The following is a 22380-nucleotide window of genomic DNA, read 5'->3' as shown; positions in this document are numbered from 1 at the left end:
TCACGGGTAGTCTGACTTTTCAAAATAAAGTTAAATTAAAGCACATACGTTTGAAAAGGTAGCTGGACGTGTAAAGTTCAGGACTTTATGGTGGGACTTTAGTGGATACATTTTTAACATCTTGTCAAGAGAACACAGAAACAACAGAAAAAACAACAGAAAAAAACATTCCCACCTGTGGCAGTTGCTCACTAGAAATACTTTTATCCCTCCGTTTTGCGTTTTTATTTATTTACATGTACTTCATAAAAATCTTCTGTCGTGTCACAACACAAATATCTGCCAATTTTTAAAAAGCCTTCAACACCGGAGCTTAAAGTCTTAGTCACATGCTCGCAGACGGGGGTAACTCGGTACGGGGTCTGCGGGTTTTGGGTCGTCCAGGCTTGCTGACTGCACTTTCCTCTCCCAGCATCCCCAGCGCACACTTCCTGGATGCCGCACACCTGATTCGCTGAATCACTCACAGTGTATTTGAACGCTGCACTGAGCCTTACCTAGTGCGAAATATTGTTTGTGCCACTCTGCCTTCCTTACTAAGTGTGATGGTCGGACCTGAGCTTCTGCCTTCTGACCCTGACCCCGCTTGCCTGCCGCCTGCCTCGTCCCTCACCTGGATCCTGACCATCCTGTCTCTCCTCTGATGCTCTCATGCCTTCCATTGACCCCTGCCTGTCTGACCCTGATTTAGCTTTGTGGACTTTTAGCTAAGCTAATAAACCTGCTGCATTTGGATCCAGCCGTCTGCCTGTTCTGGTGACGGGTCACCTCTTAAGGTGTATCTTACAGTCTCCTCAAGGCTCATACGGCCGACCCAAGGGACATCGTGAACAATAGGATGTACCATGTCGTGCGTGTGGTAAATGTATCATAGTATTTGTGCATTCTCGATAAAAATGTAGGTTTTGATGCTGACCTTACTCCACACTCTGACACCTTTTGTGCAATCAGCTGACTCTGTTACTGACGTAAAGTGTTGCGTGTCGGCTCAAAGCTCCATTTCTCCATTTTAGAACGCGTTGGGGGTTAAAAGGTCACAACAGGTCAAATAATTAGCTTTGTGGCCACTGGGGGAGTGCTTCGTTAGAATGGGAAATTGTTCATTTTTTGAGTTGTGTGTTAATGTTTTTGTCACAATCGCGTGTAATTAAAAAAAACTTGATCAATTTGCTTGATAAAAATGTTTTAGTAACTTCACTTTTATAACTTAATAAAAGGGTTTGATTTTTCTTTTTCTTAGAATGAGTAAACATTTCCCTCTTGGCTCTTTTCGCGCCCTCTTTTGTTTACTTTTGGCCCTAACGGCGCTCCATATATTCCAGCCCATCGGCCGACCCCAGAGGCGTGGATCCCCCCCCCCTGCTCGCCGCCGCCGCCGTTGTCCGCCCTCACGAGGCGGGGATCGGTGCTTCTCCTTTAACGGCGTCGTTGTGCAGCGGGATGCGGCGTTAGCGTCCCGCCAACGATGCGCCGCGCGGACGTTTCCTGTTACAGCCGATCCTCTTTTTCTTCTTCTCTTTTCTTATTTTTTCCCGCGCCGCCGTGCAGCATGATGAACGCCCTTGGAGCGGCGTCCCTTCCGGTTAGCGCGGGAATCTAGCGGCCGAGCATCCCCGGGATCGATGCCCCAGCATCCTCCCCCGCGCCCGTGACCGTGACAGCATCGCTCTCTCTCTCTTTCTCTCTCTGGGGCGGAGGCCGGCTGCGGGGATGCTCTGCTCCGCGTGACGGGGGCCATGCGGGAGTACAAGGTAGTGGTGCTGGGCAGCGGCGGGGTGGGCAAGTCCGCCCTCACGGTCCAGTTCGTCACCGGGACTTTCATAGAGAAGTACGACCCGACCATTGAAGATTTCTACCGGAAGGAGATCGAGGTGGACTCGTCTCCGTCGGTGCTGGAGATCCTGGACACGGCGGGGACCGAGCAGTTCGCCTCCATGCGGGACCTCTACATCCGGAACGGCCAGGGCTTCATCCTGGTCTACAGTCTGGTGAACCAGCAGAGTTTTCAGGACATCAAACCCATGAGGGACCAGATTATCCGGGTGAAGAGGTGAGCTCCTCCGTTTGAATGCTCACCAATTCCTTTAGGAGTCCCCCCCGGAGCTGGTGGAGGACATGCGAGGTTCTGCTCTTTCAAATGAACTACTTTCATTAAGAACACATAAGTTATGAGTAAAAGTTATTAGTCATGGAAAGGCCAATAACAAAAAATATATCACAATTAAGGGAGAAGTTAAGGGAAATCAAACTCCTAAATTGGTGTCTGAAAACACTATAAAGAATAAATGTTAAGTAAAACTGTCATTAATGTGTCAAAGTTACATCTTTACTGTGAAAATTATTTTTTTCAATTTTAAGTTTTGCAATAAAGCTACTGTGTCAAACTGATATTGTATTTTTGGAAAGTAAAATCAGTGCATAACCAAAATAATAATAAAAATATATATATTTTTATATTTCATCAATCAGAAATAACTTTTTCAACCTTTTTTATAGACTTTTTAAAACTTTTATTAACATTATTTTTATGTGTCGTCATGGTGCTTTATTAAAATTTATTTTATTTTCATTTGAAATGGTTTATTTCAAGCAATCAACGCACGAATAATGCACAAAACAACACAATCAGCAGTCATACATTCATAAAAAGTCGTATGAAACTTTGGATAATTAGACATTAAATCAAAAATTGCTTGAAAGGGAATAGAAGGAACTTCTAGAATCCCACCCTGTTCTACCGAAACCATTTAATTACATTATAATAAAATTATTATTTATAAAATTTTATCAGATATTGTTTCCTTATCAACACAGTTTCAGGTCATTACGAATATTTAGGTATCAATAATCACATGACAAAGATGAAGGACGTTATTATTATGTAAAAATAGACATAAAATCAACAAAGCACATGCAGATTAGTTATCTAAAATTATTGATTTCCTTAGAAAAATCTTGACTATGATTAAAAAAGACACTATATCAGAAAAAATAGACATAACACTGTTTCAGAACTCATGCTGATCAAGTATCAAAAGTATGTGCAGATTATTTTTTATTAGAACAGTCATTAAAACAATTAGACACAACGCTATTTCCGAAATCGTCATAGTATGCGCAGATCAAATATCGCAAGTTAATTGGTGCTTTTATTTTGTATTTTTCTATTGACAGTAACTTGAGTGGTTTTCCTAGAAAAACAAATGTTTTCTGAAGTCCTTCTTCGCTCTAAAACATGGAGAGACAGACCAATAGAAGAGTTCACGACTTCTTAATACCCCTTAACTGCTGGATTTACGTTCTGTCATCCATAGAGACGTATTTCTGTCCAGCATTTGTCAAATGTTCTGTGATTCAAACACCCCGTATGGCTGATACAGTAAAATGGTTCATCCTCCGTGAGAAGCTTTAACCGGTTCACGTGTTCCTCGTCAGACCCCGGCTGAGGCTCACCTGGAGCACATCAAACTGGATCCGGATAACACTCCAGACCAGAACCTCTGAAAACGATCGGAATCTGAGCGCGGACTGAACCAGGTGACCCGTCTGAGCTGACGGCGCAGAGCGGAGCATGACAAGGAACTTCTTGGAAATGAATAATATAATGGCGGGTGGGCGGAAAGCGAGCAGCCTTCGCCTGCAGTCGGCCGCCACCCAAAAGCTCGGCTGCAGCAAAGCGTCCTGAAGTGTTTCCCAATTAATATTTCATACCTTCTTCTCCCACTTCTGTGGCTCCGCTAGAGGAGAAAAAAAAGCTCGTCGGATGATGAGCGCCGCATCAACCGCCCTTCCTCCTCCCTCACTTGTTGCTGAACCAGCAGGATGTGTCCGCTCATTGGATCTTTATGGGGTTGATGCCAAGAAGGCAAAGACGCAAATGCAGGGGCGAGGCAGGTCCTGGTGCACCAGCTCCTTCAACGTTGGCCCCGTCTGTCCTTACGGGGGACTGTCTGCGGTGGAAAAACGGGCAAACCTCGTATGAGGACACAGGACAATGCTAAGATCTGCTTGATGAGATAGCGAGGACGAGCGGATGCGGATACAGACGAGCGGCAGGTCGTAGTGAACACTTATACAACACCTACGGGGGAAGTAGGTGAGATCCAGGCAGGACGTAGGGATTTTTCCAGTTTTCGCCCCCTCTCAAACCTGCGCACCGAGCCTGTTAGTGGTTGTCACGTGATTCCGTCGGTAAAATTAGGGAACAAGGACACAGTTTGTCTGGACATTCTACAGGTGTCATGTGATGCTGGACTGCGGAGTCGGTAAGGAACCAGTCCTCGGACATAACTAGAGCGTGGCGTAAGGACACTGTATGCCGTCACAAGTGCGTGGAACTTTCATTAGCCTTACGATTACTTCACGATACACTTACCACACGCTCCACAATTGTACGTTCCATTTTCACGATGTCCGAATGGGATTCACCCATCAGTGTACAGACGTGGGCGGCTGATGCGGAAAAGTAGGCGTGGTGCGTAAACCAATCAGGGATTTAGCTTTGGGCATGTGACGCTTCAGGGGGTAAAAAAAAAAATATATGGCTGCTCGATGCGAGGAATTTCATCCTGAACTTCCATCCGTTTTATAAACTGGCTAGGGCCGCGGGGTTGCCGGAGACTGGAGCGATCGAGCCAGCTACGCTAGCCAGTAGGGAGCTTGCGAGCTCCGCCGGCCCCTGGGAGGCAAATGGCCCATATGTGGTTGGCTGCCCGGCAGACGGAGAGCCGCCGTAGGTGCCGCCATAGGTAGCACAACTGCTCCAGTTCCGTGGACTTACGACGTGAAATTGAGCTGTAAAAATCTAATTGTATGATTTCTATCCTATTTTCACTAAGACAATAATATAAAGATCCTAAAGTTTTAGTTTTTCCCTCTTGGGTTATGGGGGACAGAAATTCTTCACACTGGGCCACACACGGACAGAAGTTTAAAACGGCCAGCAGCCGCAGCTCCCGCTGCAGGAGTCAAGTGCGCCAGGAGAGTCTCTGGATGATCCGATGAACCCAAACATGACAACATCCCTCCTGTCACCTCTGTAGAGCTCTCCAAAACACATCAACCCAAGCTACTCGCTCAACATCATCCTTGTTCTTCATCATGTGGCAACGAATGAAGTCCAGAAAAACGTTGGCGGTTGCTCCTCCCACACGCAGCCAGAGCGTTAAGGACATTTGGATGCGCGACCGGTGTATACGCAGCTATAAGGTGGCTGTACGAGACACACCTGTCACCGCGAAGGGGGGTCTAAGGGCATGGATGCCAGTATAGCTTAGTCAGTTTGTTAGTTCATTTTTAGTATTTTCCTATTGAACTCTTTGTATTCATGATCCTTTTGAGTTCATGTTTTACTTCGAAGCCCATCGAAACGACTGTTGTTGTGATTTTGGGCTATACAAATAAAATTGAATTGAATTGAATTGAACCTGTGCTCCCCTTAGGATGTGACCGCCACTCTCTATGACCCTCCACAGACCCGGACAACCCAAAAACTCCCAGAGTCAACCACCCATACGGGAGCACGTAGCTTAAATTTCTTAGCGATTGGTCATTGCATCGTTCGCATCGCGTCCCCACCGTAATCATGCGGCTCCGTTCCTACAAAGGTCGGGTCGGTTTCGCTCGGAACTGTCTGCGATAACTACGACGAACTTCTGAGTGGCGTTTACGCTTTTTGAGCCTGATGACGCTGTGGCATCAACTACTAGTTCTATCGGTGTATCCGTACTCCCACATGGATGCATCGTAGAGGTTACGTTATTTTCCAACGTCTTCAATCACGTTTCATCGTCAACAGTGTTAAAAAGACGCAATTTTTCTGGATCGACTTTTCTCCGCCTTTGCATATTCTAATTTCTCAAAATAAGTTCAGGAGAAATGGGAGGGGATTGGACAACGGGGGTAAAATTCCATTCATGGAGGATGTCATCCGCTTGGATGGGAACGATTCCCTTCCGATGGACCGACACAACCCGAGCCCCGGCGGACGTATAAACCGGACATAAGGCACTATCCCCCTCGTCCGGACATCGCCGCTCGCTCTCCCAGGAGTCACCAGGGGCGTTTTCGTGGTACGCTGATGCCGTGTCTAATAGCAGGAGGCGAGCGCCATGCACCGCTGAAGGGCAACACAGAGCAGAACTGGTCCCAGGGGGCACTTTGGTGTAAAAGCAGCATCTTTTAGCCTTCAGGAAGCTGTTTAAGCCATGTTTGGAGAAGAAGTGCTTTCCATCACAAAACCCTCCCAGAAGTTCTAGTTGTTGTTTTGCGTACATACATCCTGCCTTTAAAACAGGAGACTCATGCGGAGGCCAGATGATAAAAACTACAACATACCTCTGAGATTGCAGCTTGTTAATGATCTCCAAACCTCTGGAAGTTCTCCTGGGCAAACGTGCTTTGATCTGTACTGGGAGTTTCCCCCACATTGAGATGATTATCACCTCCAGCTGTCAGTGAAAAAAGAAGATTTTCTTTTACTACTTTTATGTTCTAAATCTGCTGTTAGCTGAGTTTGAGTTTAACCTTTCCGGAACGTCATGTGACCAATAAAATGAAGGATGTCTTCTGGTTTTGGAGCTCGGATTGGAACCAAATGTTTCGGCTGTGGAGGTTAATCCAAAGCGGGTGTCTCTGCGTGGTCGGAGAAGCTTCAGCAAACAAGTGAAACCTGCAGAAAGCTTCTATTTTTATCAACTTCAGAAGGACTCTAAACATGGTGGACACTAAACAGGCACTGCTTTAGTCAGAAACTTTGACAAACGTGAGTTTAGTCCAAAGAGAAGTTAAAAAAGACAGTTATGTTTTAGCACAGCTTTTGTCTTTTACAAATAAAAAACACCAATTTAAAGGCTAAAAGTCATCAGATTCAACGCAGTTTAATATATTTATCCAATTTTTATTTTTTTAACAGAACTTTCTTTAGTTATTATAATGATTTTTATGCATTTAAACTGAATAAAAGTAGAAAGTTTGTTAGAACGTATAGAAAAAATATTTTACCTGAAAAATACTTCAAAAGAAATCGTAATTTCAATTTGATCGATTCATTGATCATCTTCTAAATCTATCCCTGCTTCTAGAACTTTAAAAATGTGACACATTTTTTGTGCGTCGTTTCTTCAGATTGTGGGTATTTGATGAATTGTGCGTTTAGTTTGACACACAGCACGGCTGTGTTTGAAATGCTAACTAAATAAACGACCGTAAAACAAACAGGACGTCCTATTTTCATGGTTTTAGTGAGAGAAAGTATCTGCACTTCAAAAACTGTTGAAATAAGTACAAATTCTTAAAAAAGAAAAATAAATTCCCATAAAATTCAAGAAGTCTCATTTTAAGAAAAGGTCTAATCGCTAAGACATATTTTTTTTTTAAATAAGATTATTTTCATGTTGAAAAACTTCGATTCTTTATGTGAATTCAATTTTGAGCTGTTCAAAATATTTGGTCTGTAGAAAATCACGCAGTTTACACCTATTTTACGTCATTTCTACGCAATTATTATATGTCTTACTAAGTCTGCACGATATGAGGACAAATCGCGATATTAATGATCAATATTGCGTTGACGATATTACTTGCGATACATGACCAAATAGCAAAACAACCAAATACATCATTTCCATTTCACTGCAACAGTTTAGTTTCAGAGTCAAGATACCTTAAAATACAGGCAGGCATAAAACGGCTCAATCTGATCCGATGATGTAACGGGGTCCAATCTGATTGGTCAAATGCATAACTGGATTAAATTGATTCATTAAATACTTCAAACTGCCATAAGATTTTTTTAGCACATTTAAGGTTACAATTGATCACGATTTTCAGCATTTTTTTTGATTGCGTATTTCACAGCATCATATCGGAGTAACAATTAATTTGTGATTTATTGCGCAGGTCTATGTCTTACAAAATCGTGTGTGATTTTTGCGAGACATAAATTCTTGGTTTTCCACGACTGGTTCACGTAAACTTTTCAGACATGGACCACCTATGTTTTATATCACGTTTACAACGCACTTTTTCGTTCAAATTACGTAATTGACTCACAAATCGCTAATGAACTGCATATAAACGCACAATAATCACACACAGTTCATGTTCTACGTTGGTTTTCTTTGCTTGGTTCATTTGTGAAACATCTGTAAAAAATGCAACTTTTCCTACGGAGATTCACTCACGACCGGTTTTCATCATGCACTAAATGTACGTAGCGGCTGTGCGACACGGCCTTTAGATTCAACCAAAACACGGAGTCTCATCTCGACTCCTCCATCTGCTCTGGAACCGCGACGTCCACAGCTGCTAACTGGAACCAGATGCGGCGGCTGCAGCCACATGCTGGACCGGGGTTTGGAATTTCGCGTGCGTGTTCGCTGGACGCGGTGGGTCTCGGGAAAATGCGTCATCGGGCAGACCTTGGCTCTGCGGCGCAGCGGGAAGCCGAGCTGCGTGGCGAAACGGAAAACAAACGGTTTATTTGTTTTTCTGTTGGTCATAAACACTTGTGTTTGAGGCGGGGGGTTTGCATACTTGCATTTTTCCAGCAGCTAGAATAACATCCCGCAGAGGTAAATGGTACTAAGCTGTTCCAGATTGCCTTGGGAGGATGTCAACCCGTGACCTTTTGGTAATTCGCTACAGATGACGGCTGCAGAGGGAGGGCGGAGCTCAGCTTCTCCACAAGTCTCTAAATATTACAAATCAGAAATGATCATTGTTTTTCTGTAAATCCAAATGGCTTCTAAAAATAACAGTGCAATAGAAACAAACATAGTCTTTTTATTGGTCGTCTACTGCTTTATTTTAGACGTTAGATGGCTCAAATGATGCTGGGACAAAAACATTTGCTCAATGTTGAATGATCAGTGGAACTTAACGATGCACGTTAATGACTTTTTACAACCGACACCCGATATTTTTTCCTCCCTCATGTAGCCGATGCCGATACTCTAGCAATACCAGCTGGTAAGCACGTGTTATCAGTTCCATCGTTTTTGTCGGTTATCTGCGACTCTCGCGGATCATTCTTGTTTAGTTTTTCACACTGGTCAAACGCTTCGGCAATAGTCACCTGCCCAGACGCTTTCTGTTTCATTTATTTTTTCGAACGAGCACTAGCAATAATAAATACAGAAGTGGTGAGTGAGGAAGCGACGGCAGTTCAAGCTTTTAGTTATCGGTCCATTTTATCAGCAAATTATTTTCTCTTATCAGAATTATCGGCATGGCGTCAAACTGTTCCACTATCGGCCGATGATGATCGCTAACGGATGTTATCGCGCAACTTTTGTAGAAATTCATGATTCAAGGAGGTTTTTGAAGAAGCAGCAGTTTAATCAGAGATTGGCGGGGAAGTGACGGAAAAGACGCAAACACAAAAAACCAAAAACGAGTCTCCAGGGGGATTACGACGACTTCAAAAGTTTGACCCTTTCACACCAGAGCTCCTTAAGTTCAACCATTTATGCAATGAACACAATTTGAACCTGAGAAAAGCAGCGTTGCACAAATAGTAGACTTTAGCATAAAATGATTTATATCCCACAACTGGTCAAAGAATTACACTAATTGAAAGAGTGTGTTATTTCCTGTGGCCGATGTTCCGATGGTTTCTCCTACCTCGTGAGATTTTCCTATCGGTAGCACAAAATGATAGATCCAAATGTCCTACCTTATCAGATAATCCTACCTAATTTACCGTTTTGATTAGGTCGGAAGGATTCAACAGCTCCCGTGTTAAAGGGTTATGCTTCATTTACATCGGGCTCGGAGACGCGCGTTTGAGCGTTTGAGCAACCATTTCCAATGAAAAGTCTAGGTCAATGCGCATAAATGCGTGTTTCTGGCTTCTGCGTTCTAAACTATTGCCTTCACACGTTGCTACACACATTTTTAAGTCTGTTTTCAGACCCTATGTACTAAACTTGCGTTGCAGGTGGAGCTTTGACCAATCAGGGCTTTAGTGGTGACATATGGGTAGCATCTTTTTCAAAACCCGGAAGTACCAACCATTTGAAAATTAATCATAAAGGGGAAATTATTAATTACAGTTTGTGCCAACACCAAGTCTTCCATATATCAGAATAGAGCTGTGACAAAAAAAAAAGTTTCGCACCAAGACTCTTCCAACTGTAGGTACATTCGCTAGCATTGGACAGCGACAGTCCACTGTGTGCTAAAAGAACCCGCGTTCTGGAATCACATGTGTACGTAGCATGAAAAACAACACTCGCAAGGTATTTATCGAGATCTTTTTGGCTAAATGTTTATGCTCTTATATGAACATCGTCTGAAGCACGCCAAGTCTTCTTCACTTCATGAAAGGAGCCATGATATCTGGCAGCAGTGGATGCAGTTTATTTTTTACTGTCAACGTGGCCATAAAGTGGATGTTTGTTCTAAACCCTAGAGGACACGGTTATAAATAAAATAGCTGGATTTTTCAGGGAATGGGGAACTGTTTGTATTTGGCCAGAAGTCTGCTGAAAAAACTGGACAATCTGTTTGTACTGACTGAATTGATAGAATTCCTCCACTCAACTGTGTTTCTGTGCATTGAGTAGATGTGTGGGCCCCGCCTTTCATTGGCCAGCCAATCAAATAGAGCTAGCACTTTCCACTCCATATGGTCAACCAATGAGAAGAGAGCTGGCCCCTGTGTGGGCGGGGCTTCACACAAGTCTGTTCATGCTAGACAGAGATCAATAGAGGAAGAATAAAACGATAAACTTGTAAAACTGAAACAAACTAGACAACAACTCTAATTTCATCTGGATATAAGATGGGAGACTAACAGTGACTGAGGTGTATCGGTACGCGACATATAAAGTCCTGGAGAAGCTGGGGTGTCCAACAAGCTCTGTGTGGCGTCTCGTTCAATAAGACACGACACTAACCTATAAATCCCAGCGGAACAGGGTTTCTTCACGCCGAGCTGAACAGCAGCAGTGTGTTGCTGCTCCAAACAAGCTCCGCCCACCCAGAAGACTTTGTATTTCTACATAAAGTGTCCCCTACGAGGCTGTCAGGTTGCATTTATCCGCCTGGCGCACTCCCCGTTCACACTCTGGAACACACCGACTCCAGCTTTCTGAACACACAGGAGCGCCGGTCCTGCTGATGTCAGCTCCTGGTCGGTCCGTGTGTGCGCTGGCCGTGGCGTGGAAATGTCAGACTGCAGGGAACTCTCTGGCCTTTCAGCGTCAATGCAGGGGGGCGTTTTAAAGCAACCCTTCCAGAAAGTGACGCAAACGTTTTGAGGGAGGCTGTTCTACGGCAGGAGCATCACTTCGCCGCTGGAGAACCCCTTCAGCGGGTTCCACAAGGACCCTCTTTTCCTGCACGTCATCTTCTGCTCGGTGAGGCGTTTGCCGGCTCTTCTCCACGCCCGGCCTCGCCTCCTCCGGCAGCCGAACAAGCGCTGCTGCAGGACACCAATTTGGAGACGAGGGCCTCATTTCTCAGGAGCAGCAGCAGATCAATACGCTGAGCCTGAAAGCACTTAGCGGTGACTGATGGACCAGGCTTTTAGCTGCTCGCCGTCAGAGAGCGTAAAGCCACTGCCACTGACATCATGCGGCTTTTGAGCATCCGAGCACGAATATCTGTACATAAATATATATTATTCTCATCTAACAGGAGATTAAAATGAAGTAACGATGTGACCGCGGCTAAAGTAAGCAGAAACGAGCTTATCAATAACCTCTCAACATTTATGCAGAGTACTCTTCCATCTGAAAGTGTCAACATGTGAGGAGAAAACTACGAAATACAACAAACAGGGTGGAAATGGGAGTCAACTCAAGTAAAAACTGAACTTTTTTTACTAGGAAAGACTGCTGCGAGTCCTATTTGTTTATGTTTGATCCACTGTAGCCTTGAGTATCTTTTACTCAATGCAGTGAAGCACATTAGTGTAGAAGCGTTGTTTGGAAACTAGAAGGAGCTGCATTTCCAGAAGAAAATGCATACTAGAATGGATACTAGATTGCTGAATGAAAATGAAACTTGGAGGGTTATAGGAAGTCCGTTTGTGAAAAACACTGTGAATTGCATACTCGCAAGACTAGAATATGTTGTAGTCCAAAGCCTTGTGAGCATTTTAACGTTTTAATGGTGGCTTTAGCTGAAAAAATGCCAAAATAAGAAGCTCCCAAACATGGTGAACTTTGGTGAAGCCTCTCCCATTGAAACCCATTATGAAGCTGAACCTACCGCAAATTCTAAAGGTTTATATTTCAAAAACGTAAACCTGTTTTAAAAATCTGAAAGACTTGGAATCAGTTTAAAGTCTTGTGAATAATTTGTAGTTTGAACGGTGTCTCTAGCTAAAAGCATGTTGAAGTTATATTGGTTGAAAGACGCAAAGGTTTTCAAGGATTCCCCATGGATTTCAATGGAGGCATAAATCCTGGAATATCTTGAAAAGTTCAAGGATTTGAAGGAGCAAAAGTCAGAAAACAACGGGTTGAAGCCTGGATAGCTCCGCCCACTCTTCTCATCAGCCTCCTCATCCTCCATCAGCGTGAGGATGGAGGATTGAAATCGTCCAAACTATAAAAATCTGTGTCTTTCTTTTTGTTTTGTTTTTCTTTCCAGGTACCAGCAGGTGCCGGTGGTCCTGGTGGGCAACAAGGTGGACTTGGAGGACGAGAGGGAGGTGTCCCCCAGCGAGGGCCAAGCGCTGGCGGAGGACTGGGGCTGTCCTTTCCTGGAGACGTCGGCCAAAAGCAAGACGATGGTGGACGAGCTGTTCGCCGAGATCGTGCGGCAGATGGACTTCTGCCCTCTGCCCGACCGGAGAGAAACCTGCTGCCCCGCCTGCAGCATCCAGTAGAGGCCCGACGGGGTGGATGGGGGAGAGGAGGGGGCACAGGGGGTAGACATTAGAACGCAAACTTAGTGGGTGTTAGCTTGAAAATCCACTCGTCTTCTAGTCCTTTCAGTCTCGTTCAAGCCCTGTCTCCGGAGGACAAACGGCGTGGAGGAAACAGGACGGCGTCCGGGTTTCACTTGAGAGAAGAAGCAACACCTGACCTCCAACTTCCCATCAGTGTCCCGTTGATGGAGTGAATTTCCAGGGTTTCCCAAAAGGCAATTAGCCAAGAGGATCACGGTGCTAAAAGCAAGCAGGTCCACATAAAGATGGCTGCTCGCTCTGCATTTCTTCTTCTTCTTCTTCTTCTTCTTTTTTTGTTGCACTTTTTGGGACAACTGACAGTGCAAGAGCCTTCACCTGTACGTGAGCAGACGTCAATCACCACTGTGAAAGCGGTCGCCCCCCCCTGGATGTCCCGCCCACTACGAATGAAGATGAATGTCCTAAAAAAAACAACAACAACCTGCACCTTTTTTGGGGAGATTCGCTCCCAAAACGCTGAGATGTGCTTGTGGATGACGGGCGACCTGTAGCACCGACACACGAGGACAATCAATCCCACCCAAAGAGCCCATCAGGCGGCGCGTCCCCTCACCCACGGACAGCTTTCACCCCGCAGATGCAAACGCCTCGTTGCTTTGAACGAACGTCCGTGTCCGTCTACATGAAGTCACGTCAAATATGTCGGTGGTTTGATGTCAGAAACACTTATTTTCAATAAAACTTTATGCACAAGCGTCACGTTCAATGTTCTTATGTTTGTCCTTGAGTGGCTGGAGCCAAATCAGTTCTCCAAACAACCACTAGTAAAATAAAACATGAATTAGAATATAGATTATTATTATTGATTAGCGGTTTATAAAAGCCTTTTCAGAAAAAAAGTATTAGATTTGCTCTGAACATAAAACTATTTTTTATTTAAATGTATTAATGTACACTTTTATTGTGAAAACAGGCTGTATGATTTAATTATATAATGTTTATACATTAAAAAAACGTAAATGTGGTTTTTAACTATGGTGTTATATTAATGTATTTAAAAAGAAATGCATTTGCAAAAGGTTATGATAAGAGTATAATAATGAGTCGAACTGATGGTTATAAATTAATCTTAACTTTCTGCCCATTTTAAAAAACATTTTAATTAATTTTAAAATTAATCTAAATAAACTGGGTTCAATAACAATACTAGACCGATTTGACTCTTGAAATATTATATTTTAAAAAAAGCAAATCAGTTGGGAAAAGATTAGCGGATTTAGATTTACAGGAAGTGACGTCTAAGCTGTTTCCGCTGTTAAAACAAACAAACAAGAAGGTCGATAGCGACGCCTGCTGTCGTGAAGTCAAAACTGCAGCTTTTGCGGAACTCTTAGCGTCTGTTCAGCCCGGACCAATGAAAGCGCTGCACACCAGAGATGCATGGCGTCCTTCCATAACAGGCGTCCGTTAGGTCAAACATATTTATCACTTTCACATCTTTTTTTCATGGTCTTGTAAGGAACATTTGTGCTCAATGGCGGCCAGGACTTCGTGTCGACATTTCCAGCGCCGTAAGTATCCGATTAGTAGCATACAAGCTAACTGTTTGGAATTTGTAGTCGGATCAGATTTTGTTATTTATATTTTTTATTCCTCTTGTTATTTTGCAACCCAATGTAACACATGAAGTTTGTGTTTACGTTGTGCTAATAGGTAAGTTGAAAAAAAAGTGTAACGCATACGTTACAAGCTAAACAAGATTACTTGACAGTTCGTTTGGCCTAACAATAAACTTCAATTCCCAAAATGCGTTTTTTTCTCGGAGAAAACACATTTTATATAAAAGAAACTAACTAAAATAGATAAAAGAATATTTTTGTGATTTTTTTTTTATATGTGATTATTATATTTTCATATGTATTGCAAGCAGCTGAATTACAGACATTACAGACCTAAATTCTGAATTTATTTCAATATTAAAAAATAATTAACAGTCTGGGTTTGCATTCTCCAACTAAATATGAAATTATTTCTGTAATTACAGAGCGGCGCTAACGAACACAATAACCTAAACTAAATCAAGATGGGAATGTATTAATCATTGATTAAAAAATAAATTAAAATATGGCTTAATTAATTAATAAACAGTTAAAGAAAAATCTATCCAAATCTAAAAATCAATGTGTGAATGTCTTTGTTTTTTTGTTTTTATTTACTAAACACCTAAAACAAACTTCTAAAGCAGATGTGTTATAGGTTACTGTTTGGTTTATTTGTTTCATTGTTGTTTCCGTAGTAAATATCACTTTTTAAACCACATAACTGCACATAGAATCAGACGATATTCATCTTATAATGAAGATTTAATTACTTTAATCAGGTCAGAATTGACAAACGTTCAGTTCAAATCTCAGTAATCAGATCAAAACAAAGTGAACATCTACGTTTATGAATCATTGCAGATGGAAAGATCCTATTTTTCTTTGCCTCCTGCATCGTTTTTGATTTTCTTTTCTGTTTTTCCTGCAGGTTTTGCTTCAGCGGCGGCGGCCGCTCTTCGCCCGACGCCCGCTGAGGTCTGGCAGCAGCGCAGCGCCGTGTTCTCCCGGGAGCAGGCGCGGCAGAGGGCTCTGTACCCCCGCGTGGAGAAGATCGAGGTGTCCATGGAGGGTCCGGGTCTGGACGGGAGCCTGCTCATCATGAACAGAGGGACGTCCACGCCGCTCAGCTGCGCCAGACGTGAGTGAACGCTAGAAAGCTTGGCGCTGAGCGAAGGCGGTTCCTAAACGGGCTGACTCCCTCAGATCTAACGGAGCATCACGTGACCAACTCGGCGCTGGCGCTGGTGGACGGAGAGCCGTGGCCTCTGCACAAGGCGCTGACGCACTCCTGCTCGCTGCGCCTGCTGACGTTCAGAGACGCCGATCCTACGCCCGTCAACCAGGTAGAGGGAGGGATTCTGTGATTCAGTGCTTGGTAGAGTGCTCTCTAACTCTATTTGATGACTATTCCATGATTCAGCACTCTGTGACTCTATTCTATGACTCGGTGCTCTGTGACTCTATTCCATGACTCAGCACTCTGTGACTCTATTCTATGACTCGTTGCTATGTGACTCTATTCTATGACTCGGAGCTCTGTGACTCTATTCTATGACTCAGCACTCTGTGACTCTATTCTATGACTCGTTGCTATGTGACTCTATTCTATGACTCGTTGCTCTGTGACTCTATTCTATGAAGCAGCACTCTGTGACTCTATTCTATGACTCGGTGCTCTGTGACTCTATTCCATGACTCAGCACTCTTTGACTCTATTCTATGACTCGTTGCTATGTGACTCTATTCTATGACTCGGTGCTCTGTGACTCTATTCTATGACTCAGCACTCTGTGACTCTATTCTATGACTCGGTGTTCTGTGACTCTATTCTATGACTCTGTGCTCTGTGACTCTATTCTATGAAGCAGCACTCTGTGACTCTATTCTATGACTCGTTGCTCTGTGACTCTATTCTATGAAGCAGCACTCTGTGACTCTATTCTATGACTCGGTGCTCTGTGACTCTATTCTATGACTCGTTGCTCTGTGACTCTATTCTATGAAGCAGCACTCTGTGACTCTATTCTATGACTCGTTGCTCTGTGACTCTATTCTATGACTCGGTGCTCTGTGACTCTATTCTATGACTCGTTGCTATGTGACTCTATTCCATGACTCGGAGCTCTGTGACTCTATTCCATGACTCGGTGCTCTGTGACTCTATTCTATGACTCAGCACTCTGTGACTCTATTCTATGACTCAGCACTCTGTGACTCTATTCTGTGACTCGGTGCTCTGTGACTCTATTCCATGACTCGTTGCTCTGTGACTCTATTCTATGACTCGTTGCTCTGTGACTCTATTCTATGAAGCAGCACTCTGTGACTCTATTCTATGACTCGTTGCTCTGTGACTCTATTCTATGAAGCAGCACTCTGTGACTCTATTCTATGACTCGTTGCTCTGTGACTCTATTCTATGAAGCAGCACTCTGACTCTATTCTATGACTCGGTGCTCTGTGACTCTATTCTATGACTCGTTGCTCTGTGACTCTATTCTATGAAGCAGCACTCTGTGACTCTATTCTATGACTCGGTGCTCTGTGACTCTATTCTATGACTCGGTGCTCTGTGACTCTATTCTATGACTCGGTGCTCTGTGACTCTATTCCATGACTCAGCACTCTGTGACTCTATTCTATGACTCGTTGCTATGTGACTCTATTCTGTGACTCGGAGCTCTGTGACTCTATTCCATGACTCGGTGCTCTGTGACTCTATTCTATGACTCAGCACTCTGTGACTCTATTCTGTGACTCGGTGCTTTGTGACTCTATTCCATGACTCGGTGCTTTGTGACTCTATTCCATGACTCGGTACTGTGACTCTATTCTATGACTCGGTGCTCTGTGATTCTATTCTATGACTCAGCACTCTGTGACTCTATTCTATGACTCAGCACTCTGTGACTCTATTCTATGACTCAGCACTCTGTGACACTATTCTGTGACTCGGCGCTCTGTGACTCTATTCTGTGACTCGGTGCTCTGTGACTCTATTCTATGACTCGTTTCTCTGTGACTCTATTCTATGAAGCAGCACTCTGTGACTCTATTCTATGAAGCAGCACTCTGTGACTCTATTCTATGACTCGGTGCTCTGTGACTCTATTCTATGACTCGGTGCTCTGTGACTATATTCTATGACTCGTTGCTCTGTGACTCTATTCTATGAAGCAGCACTCTGTGACTCTATTCTATGACTCGTTGCTCTGTTACTCTATTCTATGACTCGGTGCTCTGTGACTCTATTCCATGACTCAGCACTCTGTGACTCTATTCTATGACTCGGAGCTCTGTGACTCTATTCCATGACTCGGTGCTCTGTGACTCTATTCCATGACTCAGCACTCTGTGACTCTATTCTATGACTCGTTGCTATGTGACTCTATTCTATGACTCGGTGCTCTGTGACTCTATTCCATGACTCAGCACTCTGTGACTCTATTCTATGACTCGGAGCTCTGTGACTCTATTCCATGACTCGGTGCTCTGTGACTCTATTCCATGACTCAGCACTCTGTGACTCTATTCTATGACTCGTTGCTATGTGACTCTATTCTATGACTCGGTGCTCTGTGACTCTATTCCATGACTCAGCACTCTGTGACTCTATTCTATGACTCGGAGCTCTGTGACTCTATTCCATGACTCGGTGCTCTGTGACTCTATTCTATGACTCAGCACTCTGTGACTCTATTCTATGACTCAGCACTCTGTGACTCTATTCTATGAGTCAGCACTCTGTGACTCTATTCTATGAGTCAGCACTCTGTTACTCTATTCTATGACTCGGAGCTCTGTGACTCTATTCCATGACTCGGTGCTCTGTGACTCTATTCTATGACTCAGCACTCTGTGACTCTATTCTGTGACTCGGTGCTTTGTGACTCTATTCCATGACTCGGTGCTTTGTGACTCTATTCCATGACTCGGTACTGTGACTCTATTCTATGACTCGGTGCTCTGTGATTCTATTCTATGACTCAGCACTCTGTGACTCTATTCTATGACTCAGCACTCTGTGACTCTATTCTATGACTCAGCACTCTGTGACACTATTCTGTGACTCGGCGCTCTGTGACTCTATTCTGTGACTCGGTGTTCTGTGACTCTATTCTATGACTCGTTTCTCTGTGACTCTATTCTATGAAGCAGCACTCTGTGACTCTATTCTATGAAGCAGCACTCTGTGACTCTATTCTATGACTCGGTGCTCTGTGACTCTATTCTATGACTCGGTGCTCTGTGACTATATTCTATGACTCGTTGCTCTGTGACTCTATTCTATGAAGCAGCACTCTGTGACTCTATTCTATGACTCGTTGCTCTGTTACTCTATTCTATGACTCGGTGCTCTGTGACTCTATTCCATGACTCAGCACTCTGTGACTCTATTCTATGACTCGGAGCTCTGTGACTCTATTCCATGACTCGGTGCTCTGTGACTCTATTCCATGACTCAGCACTCTGTGACTCTATTCTATGACTCGTTGCTATGTGACTCTATTCTATGACTCGGTTCTCTGTGACTCTATTCCATGACTCAGCACTCTGTGACTCTATTCTATGACTCGGAGCTCTGTGACTCTATTCCATGACTCGGTGCTCTGTGACTCTATTCCATGACTCAGCACTCTGTGACTCTATTCTATGACTCGTTGCTATGTGACTCTATTCCATGACTCGGTGCTCTGTGACTCTATTCTATGACTCAGCACTCTGTGACTCTATTCTATGACTCAGCACTCTGTGACTCTATTCTATGACTCAGCACTCTGTGACTCTATTCTATGAGTCAGCACTCTGTTACTCTATTCTGTGACTCGGCGCTCTGTGACTCTATTCTGTGACTCGGTGCTCTGTGACTCTATTCTATGACTCGGTGCTCTGTGACTCTATTCCATGACTCAGCACTCTGTGACTCTATTCTATGACTCAGCACTCTGTGACTCTATTCCATGACTCAGCACTCTGTGACTCTATTCCATGACTCGGCGCTCTGTGACTCTATTCCATGACTCAGCACTCTGTGACTCTATTCCATGACTCAGCACTCTGTGACTCTATTCTATGACTCGGTGCTCTATGACTATTCCGTGACTCTATTCCATGACTCGGCGCTCTGTCTTCAGGCGTTTTGGCGTTCCTGTGCCGCTCTGCTCGGGCAGGTTCTGGAGACGGCCTTCAAGGATGAGTTCTGGGTGGAGCTGCTGGACTCTCCAGAACTTCCAGGTGACGTTTCTGTTTTTTTAGCGTTTCTGCTCGGGTTGTGTGAGGACGGCGTCTCACGATCGAACATTTGTTTTCCCCCCTTTTCTCCGCAGTCACCTCGGGAGCCTTCTGCTGCGATGTCGCCCTGGACCCGCAGCTGGATTCCTGGAGTCCCTCTGAGGTGAACCTTCATCCAGAACGTTTCCTCTGGCCTCAGAACTCCAGCACTGACGCCTTTTTTTTCCCAGGAGTCTTTGCGCTCTCTGACCCGAGCGGCCCAGCAGCTGATCCACCAGGACCTTCCCTGGGAGCCTTTGGAAGTGTCGCCCTCTGTGGCCTTGGAGGTCTTCTCACACAGCAGGTAGACCGTCACCCCCCTCCCCCCGTCACAGTAACTTCCCGCCCCCCGTGACTCTCTGGTGTCCTGCAGGAGTAAGAAGGAGGAGGTGGAGCGGAAAGCCTCGCAGAGCTCCGGAGGAACCGTGACGCTCTACAGGTCGTCCCACCTTTGTGAGAGTTTTCAGTTCTGCCTCTGAAGCTGAACCTGCTCACCTGTCTCTGCAGGTGTGGGGGTCATGTTCTGTTGAGTGGGGGCCCCCTGGTGGCCAGAACGGGGCTGTGCTCCCAGTATGAAGTAACGGCCCTGTATGAATGCGGTCGGGGGCCGTGGGGGCTTCAGCGCAGAGTTCAGGGTTTGTCTTTGCCCCTGCAGCTGCAGGTACGCTGTGCGTTTGTCTGTGTGTGTGTTTGTGTGTGTTACCTTGGTCAGTTTGTAAAACCTGAAGTTTTTTGTGCAGAAAGTTTTGCAAATATCTGAAACTAAGAAAAAATTATTTTACTGCAAATTAATCATGAAAAAAAACATCTTTGCTTCCAGCTGCAAAATGAATCAGAACCAAAATGATTTATTTCATTTCTGGGTCACAGATTTAATCCCTTCAGTGTTGTCAGTTATAAATGTCTTATCAGAATATTTTAATTGAATATATTTTTTTTTACTCTTTAAAAACCAAAAAAAGCCAAACTTCTCCGCAAACCTAAAAACCCCCTGATTTTTGTGTTGTGGTTCTGCAAACCATGACACTCCCACCTCTGTGTTTGACCATTATAGCTCCAGCAGATTCAGCTGAACGGACCTCTGCGGTGCCTCTCTTTAGAACCCTTTAGAACTCGTTCTTGATTGTAGGAACCGAACAAACCCACCTCTGGGAGAACCTCGTCTTTCCCAGTTTCTGTCCGTTTCCAACACGCCGCTCCGGACAAACTCAGAAACCCAGATTGGTTCAGACTTAATGGGCTGTAGGAAATGAACGAACAGGTTCTTTAGCTGTTCCTCAAACCGCCCAGAGGTCCACGTGTTCCCCGTGCTGCTGTGACCGTTATTTCCCACAATGCCACGGCGCCCTGTTTGCCGTCTCCGTCAGCTCTTCTTCTCTGTTCAGGCTCACCACACCGTCTGGAGGAAACTGAGGGAGCGGGCCCAGAAACCGGTAAGAACCGCCGTTCCCACTCAGATTATCGGCTAGGGTTAAAAATGCCCCTATCTGTTGTAATGTGTGCGAGGAGGGGGGCAAACAAAGGTCAGTACACACCAGTTTGTCCTTAAATGAACCCCAAATGACCCTATAAACTTTTTTTTTCCTCATTGCCACACGTGAACAAACCTCCATTTAGACATTGATCAAACCTACTTCTCCAATACTGCAAGGGGTGTGGCCTCAAGGGGTCGTCCTTGCTGTTCCCATCGGAGTAAAAAGCTGGAAAAACGGATTCCATAGGGTGACCAGTTGGTCATGTGACCTTGTGTTTAGTTTTTCTATTCTCGTAGAAACAAAGAGGCTCAAAAACGGAGCCCTGTGGAACGCCAAAGTGTTTCTTCTTTTATGGAAAGACCATCAAATCTTTGCTGCCTTCTGCCGAAAATGCTAAACACTTTTATTTCACAGGTGAGAGTCACAGAACCCGAGGAAGTGACCCCGCCCTCGTCGCCACCGCCGCCGCCTTCCAGCGAGTTAAACCCCTAAAAAAGGCTCGACTGACCATCGGTTGTTCAATGAACTTCCTGAATTGTCTCCTTCCGTCATTTTCTTGCTCCGTACTGAAGCAAGAAAACGTCAGAAAGAAACGTCCCTCATAAAAGTAACATCTTCTTGTTTCCAATAAAAGGTTTAAAATCGGCTTTTACGTGTCCTTTAAATGATTTATGTCCTTCAGTGTCCAAATGATCCTCATTATCTCTGGTTTTGTCGTCCTATTGCCCGAAGAACGGCATGGATGATGCTGCGGGTTAATTTGAGTGTTGTTAGCTAGTAGGTTACCACGGAAACCGAAGGGATCGCTTAGATGTGTTAGAAGTGTAACGTTTGTGGAACTGATGTAGAGCTGTACCTGCAGCTTGTCGTCCTGCTGGAACACAACCTGAAAACACAGACAGTAGGAGGAGCTCTACTGATGAAGAGGAGGAAGAGGAGGAGTTACCTCATGTCCTCCACTCTGTTTCTGTCATTTAGCTGATGGATCTCCTCCAGATTTACAGTCAAAAGCTCCATGAGAACGGAGCTGCTGAAGGGCTCTGTGGTGCAGTGGGTTTGTGTTCCACTGTGAAGGGTTCAATTCCCCTCTGTTGATCAGGATTCTTTTCATGCTTTAAAGGAACTTGGTCAAACTAGAAACAGAAAATCTTTGAAGTTCTGCAGCTAA

General features: G+C 44.4%; 2 protein-coding genes and 2 long non-coding RNA genes across 4 annotated transcripts; 2 read left to right on the top strand and 2 right to left on the bottom strand.

Moving 5' to 3' along the window:
* The first annotated feature begins 1338 nt into the window (after positions 1-1338).
* On the top strand, positions 1339-13620 carry LOC101155833 (ras-related protein Rap-2a). The gene is made up of 2 exons (XM_004066608.5): positions 1339-2050; positions 12604-13620. Exons 1-2 carry the CDS (start codon positions 1737-1739, stop codon positions 12839-12841), a joined length of 552 nt encoding a protein of 183 aa, XP_004066656.1. The 5' UTR covers positions 1339-1736; the 3' UTR covers positions 12842-13620.
* Positions 3039-6670, bottom strand: LOC144984074 (uncharacterized). The gene is made up of 3 exons (XR_013647708.1): positions 6526-6670; positions 6337-6449; positions 3039-3950 (listed from the first exon to the last, which is right to left on the bottom strand). It is a non-coding gene; the product is annotated as an uncharacterized LOC144984074 (long non-coding RNA).
* LOC144984075 (uncharacterized) lies at positions 8115-8692 on the bottom strand. The gene is made up of 2 exons (XR_013647712.1): positions 8536-8692; positions 8115-8450 (listed from the first exon to the last, which is right to left on the bottom strand). It is a non-coding gene; the product is annotated as an uncharacterized LOC144984075 (long non-coding RNA).
* Positions 13621-14203: 583 nt separating the features above from the next.
* Positions 14204-21859, top strand: mrpl39 (mitochondrial ribosomal protein L39). The gene is made up of 10 exons (XM_004066607.5): positions 14204-14436; positions 15395-15604; positions 15670-15809; positions 19602-19701; positions 19794-19861; positions 19929-20041; positions 20111-20176; positions 20245-20398; positions 21123-21170; positions 21627-21859. The coding sequence occupies exons 1-10, from the start codon at positions 14400-14402 to the stop codon at positions 21702-21704; spliced, it is 1014 nt and encodes a 337-aa protein (XP_004066655.1). The 5' UTR covers positions 14204-14399; the 3' UTR covers positions 21705-21859.
* Positions 21860-22380: the final 521 nt, after the last annotated feature.

This window comes from Oryzias latipes, chromosome 2 (assembly GCF_053564925.1).
Source record: "Oryzias latipes strain Hd-rR chromosome 2, Olatipes_Hd-rR_3.1".
NCBI classification, from domain to species: Eukaryota; Metazoa; Chordata; class Actinopteri; order Beloniformes; family Adrianichthyidae; genus Oryzias; species Oryzias latipes.
The sequence above is the reverse complement of the archived record's forward strand: the minus strand, read 5'-3'. Positions and strand labels throughout refer to the sequence as shown.

What these genes read in the sequence shown, in the direction of transcription:
- LOC101155833 (XM_004066608.5), top strand. Translation starts at nt 1,737, where the DNA reads ATGCGGGAGTACAAGGTAGTGGTGCTGGGCAGCGGCGGGGTGGGCAAG. An exon ending in CAGATTATCCGGGTGAAGAG is followed by an intron (nt 2,051 to 12,603) that starts GTGAGCTCCTCC and finishes TTTTCTTTCCAG; the next exon opens with GTACCAGCAGGTGCCGGTGG.
- mrpl39 (XM_004066607.5), top strand. Translation starts at nt 14,400, where the DNA reads ATGGCGGCCAGGACTTCGTGTCGACATTTCCAGCGCC. An exon ending in ATCCTACGCCCGTCAACCAG is followed by an intron (nt 15,810 to 19,601) that starts GTAGAGGGAGGG and finishes CTCTGTCTTCAG; the next exon opens with GCGTTTTGGCGTTCCTGTGC. An exon ending in ATTCCTGGAGTCCCTCTGAG is followed by an intron (nt 19,862 to 19,928) that starts GTGAACCTTCAT and finishes TTTTTTTCCCAG; the next exon opens with GAGTCTTTGCGCTCTCTGAC.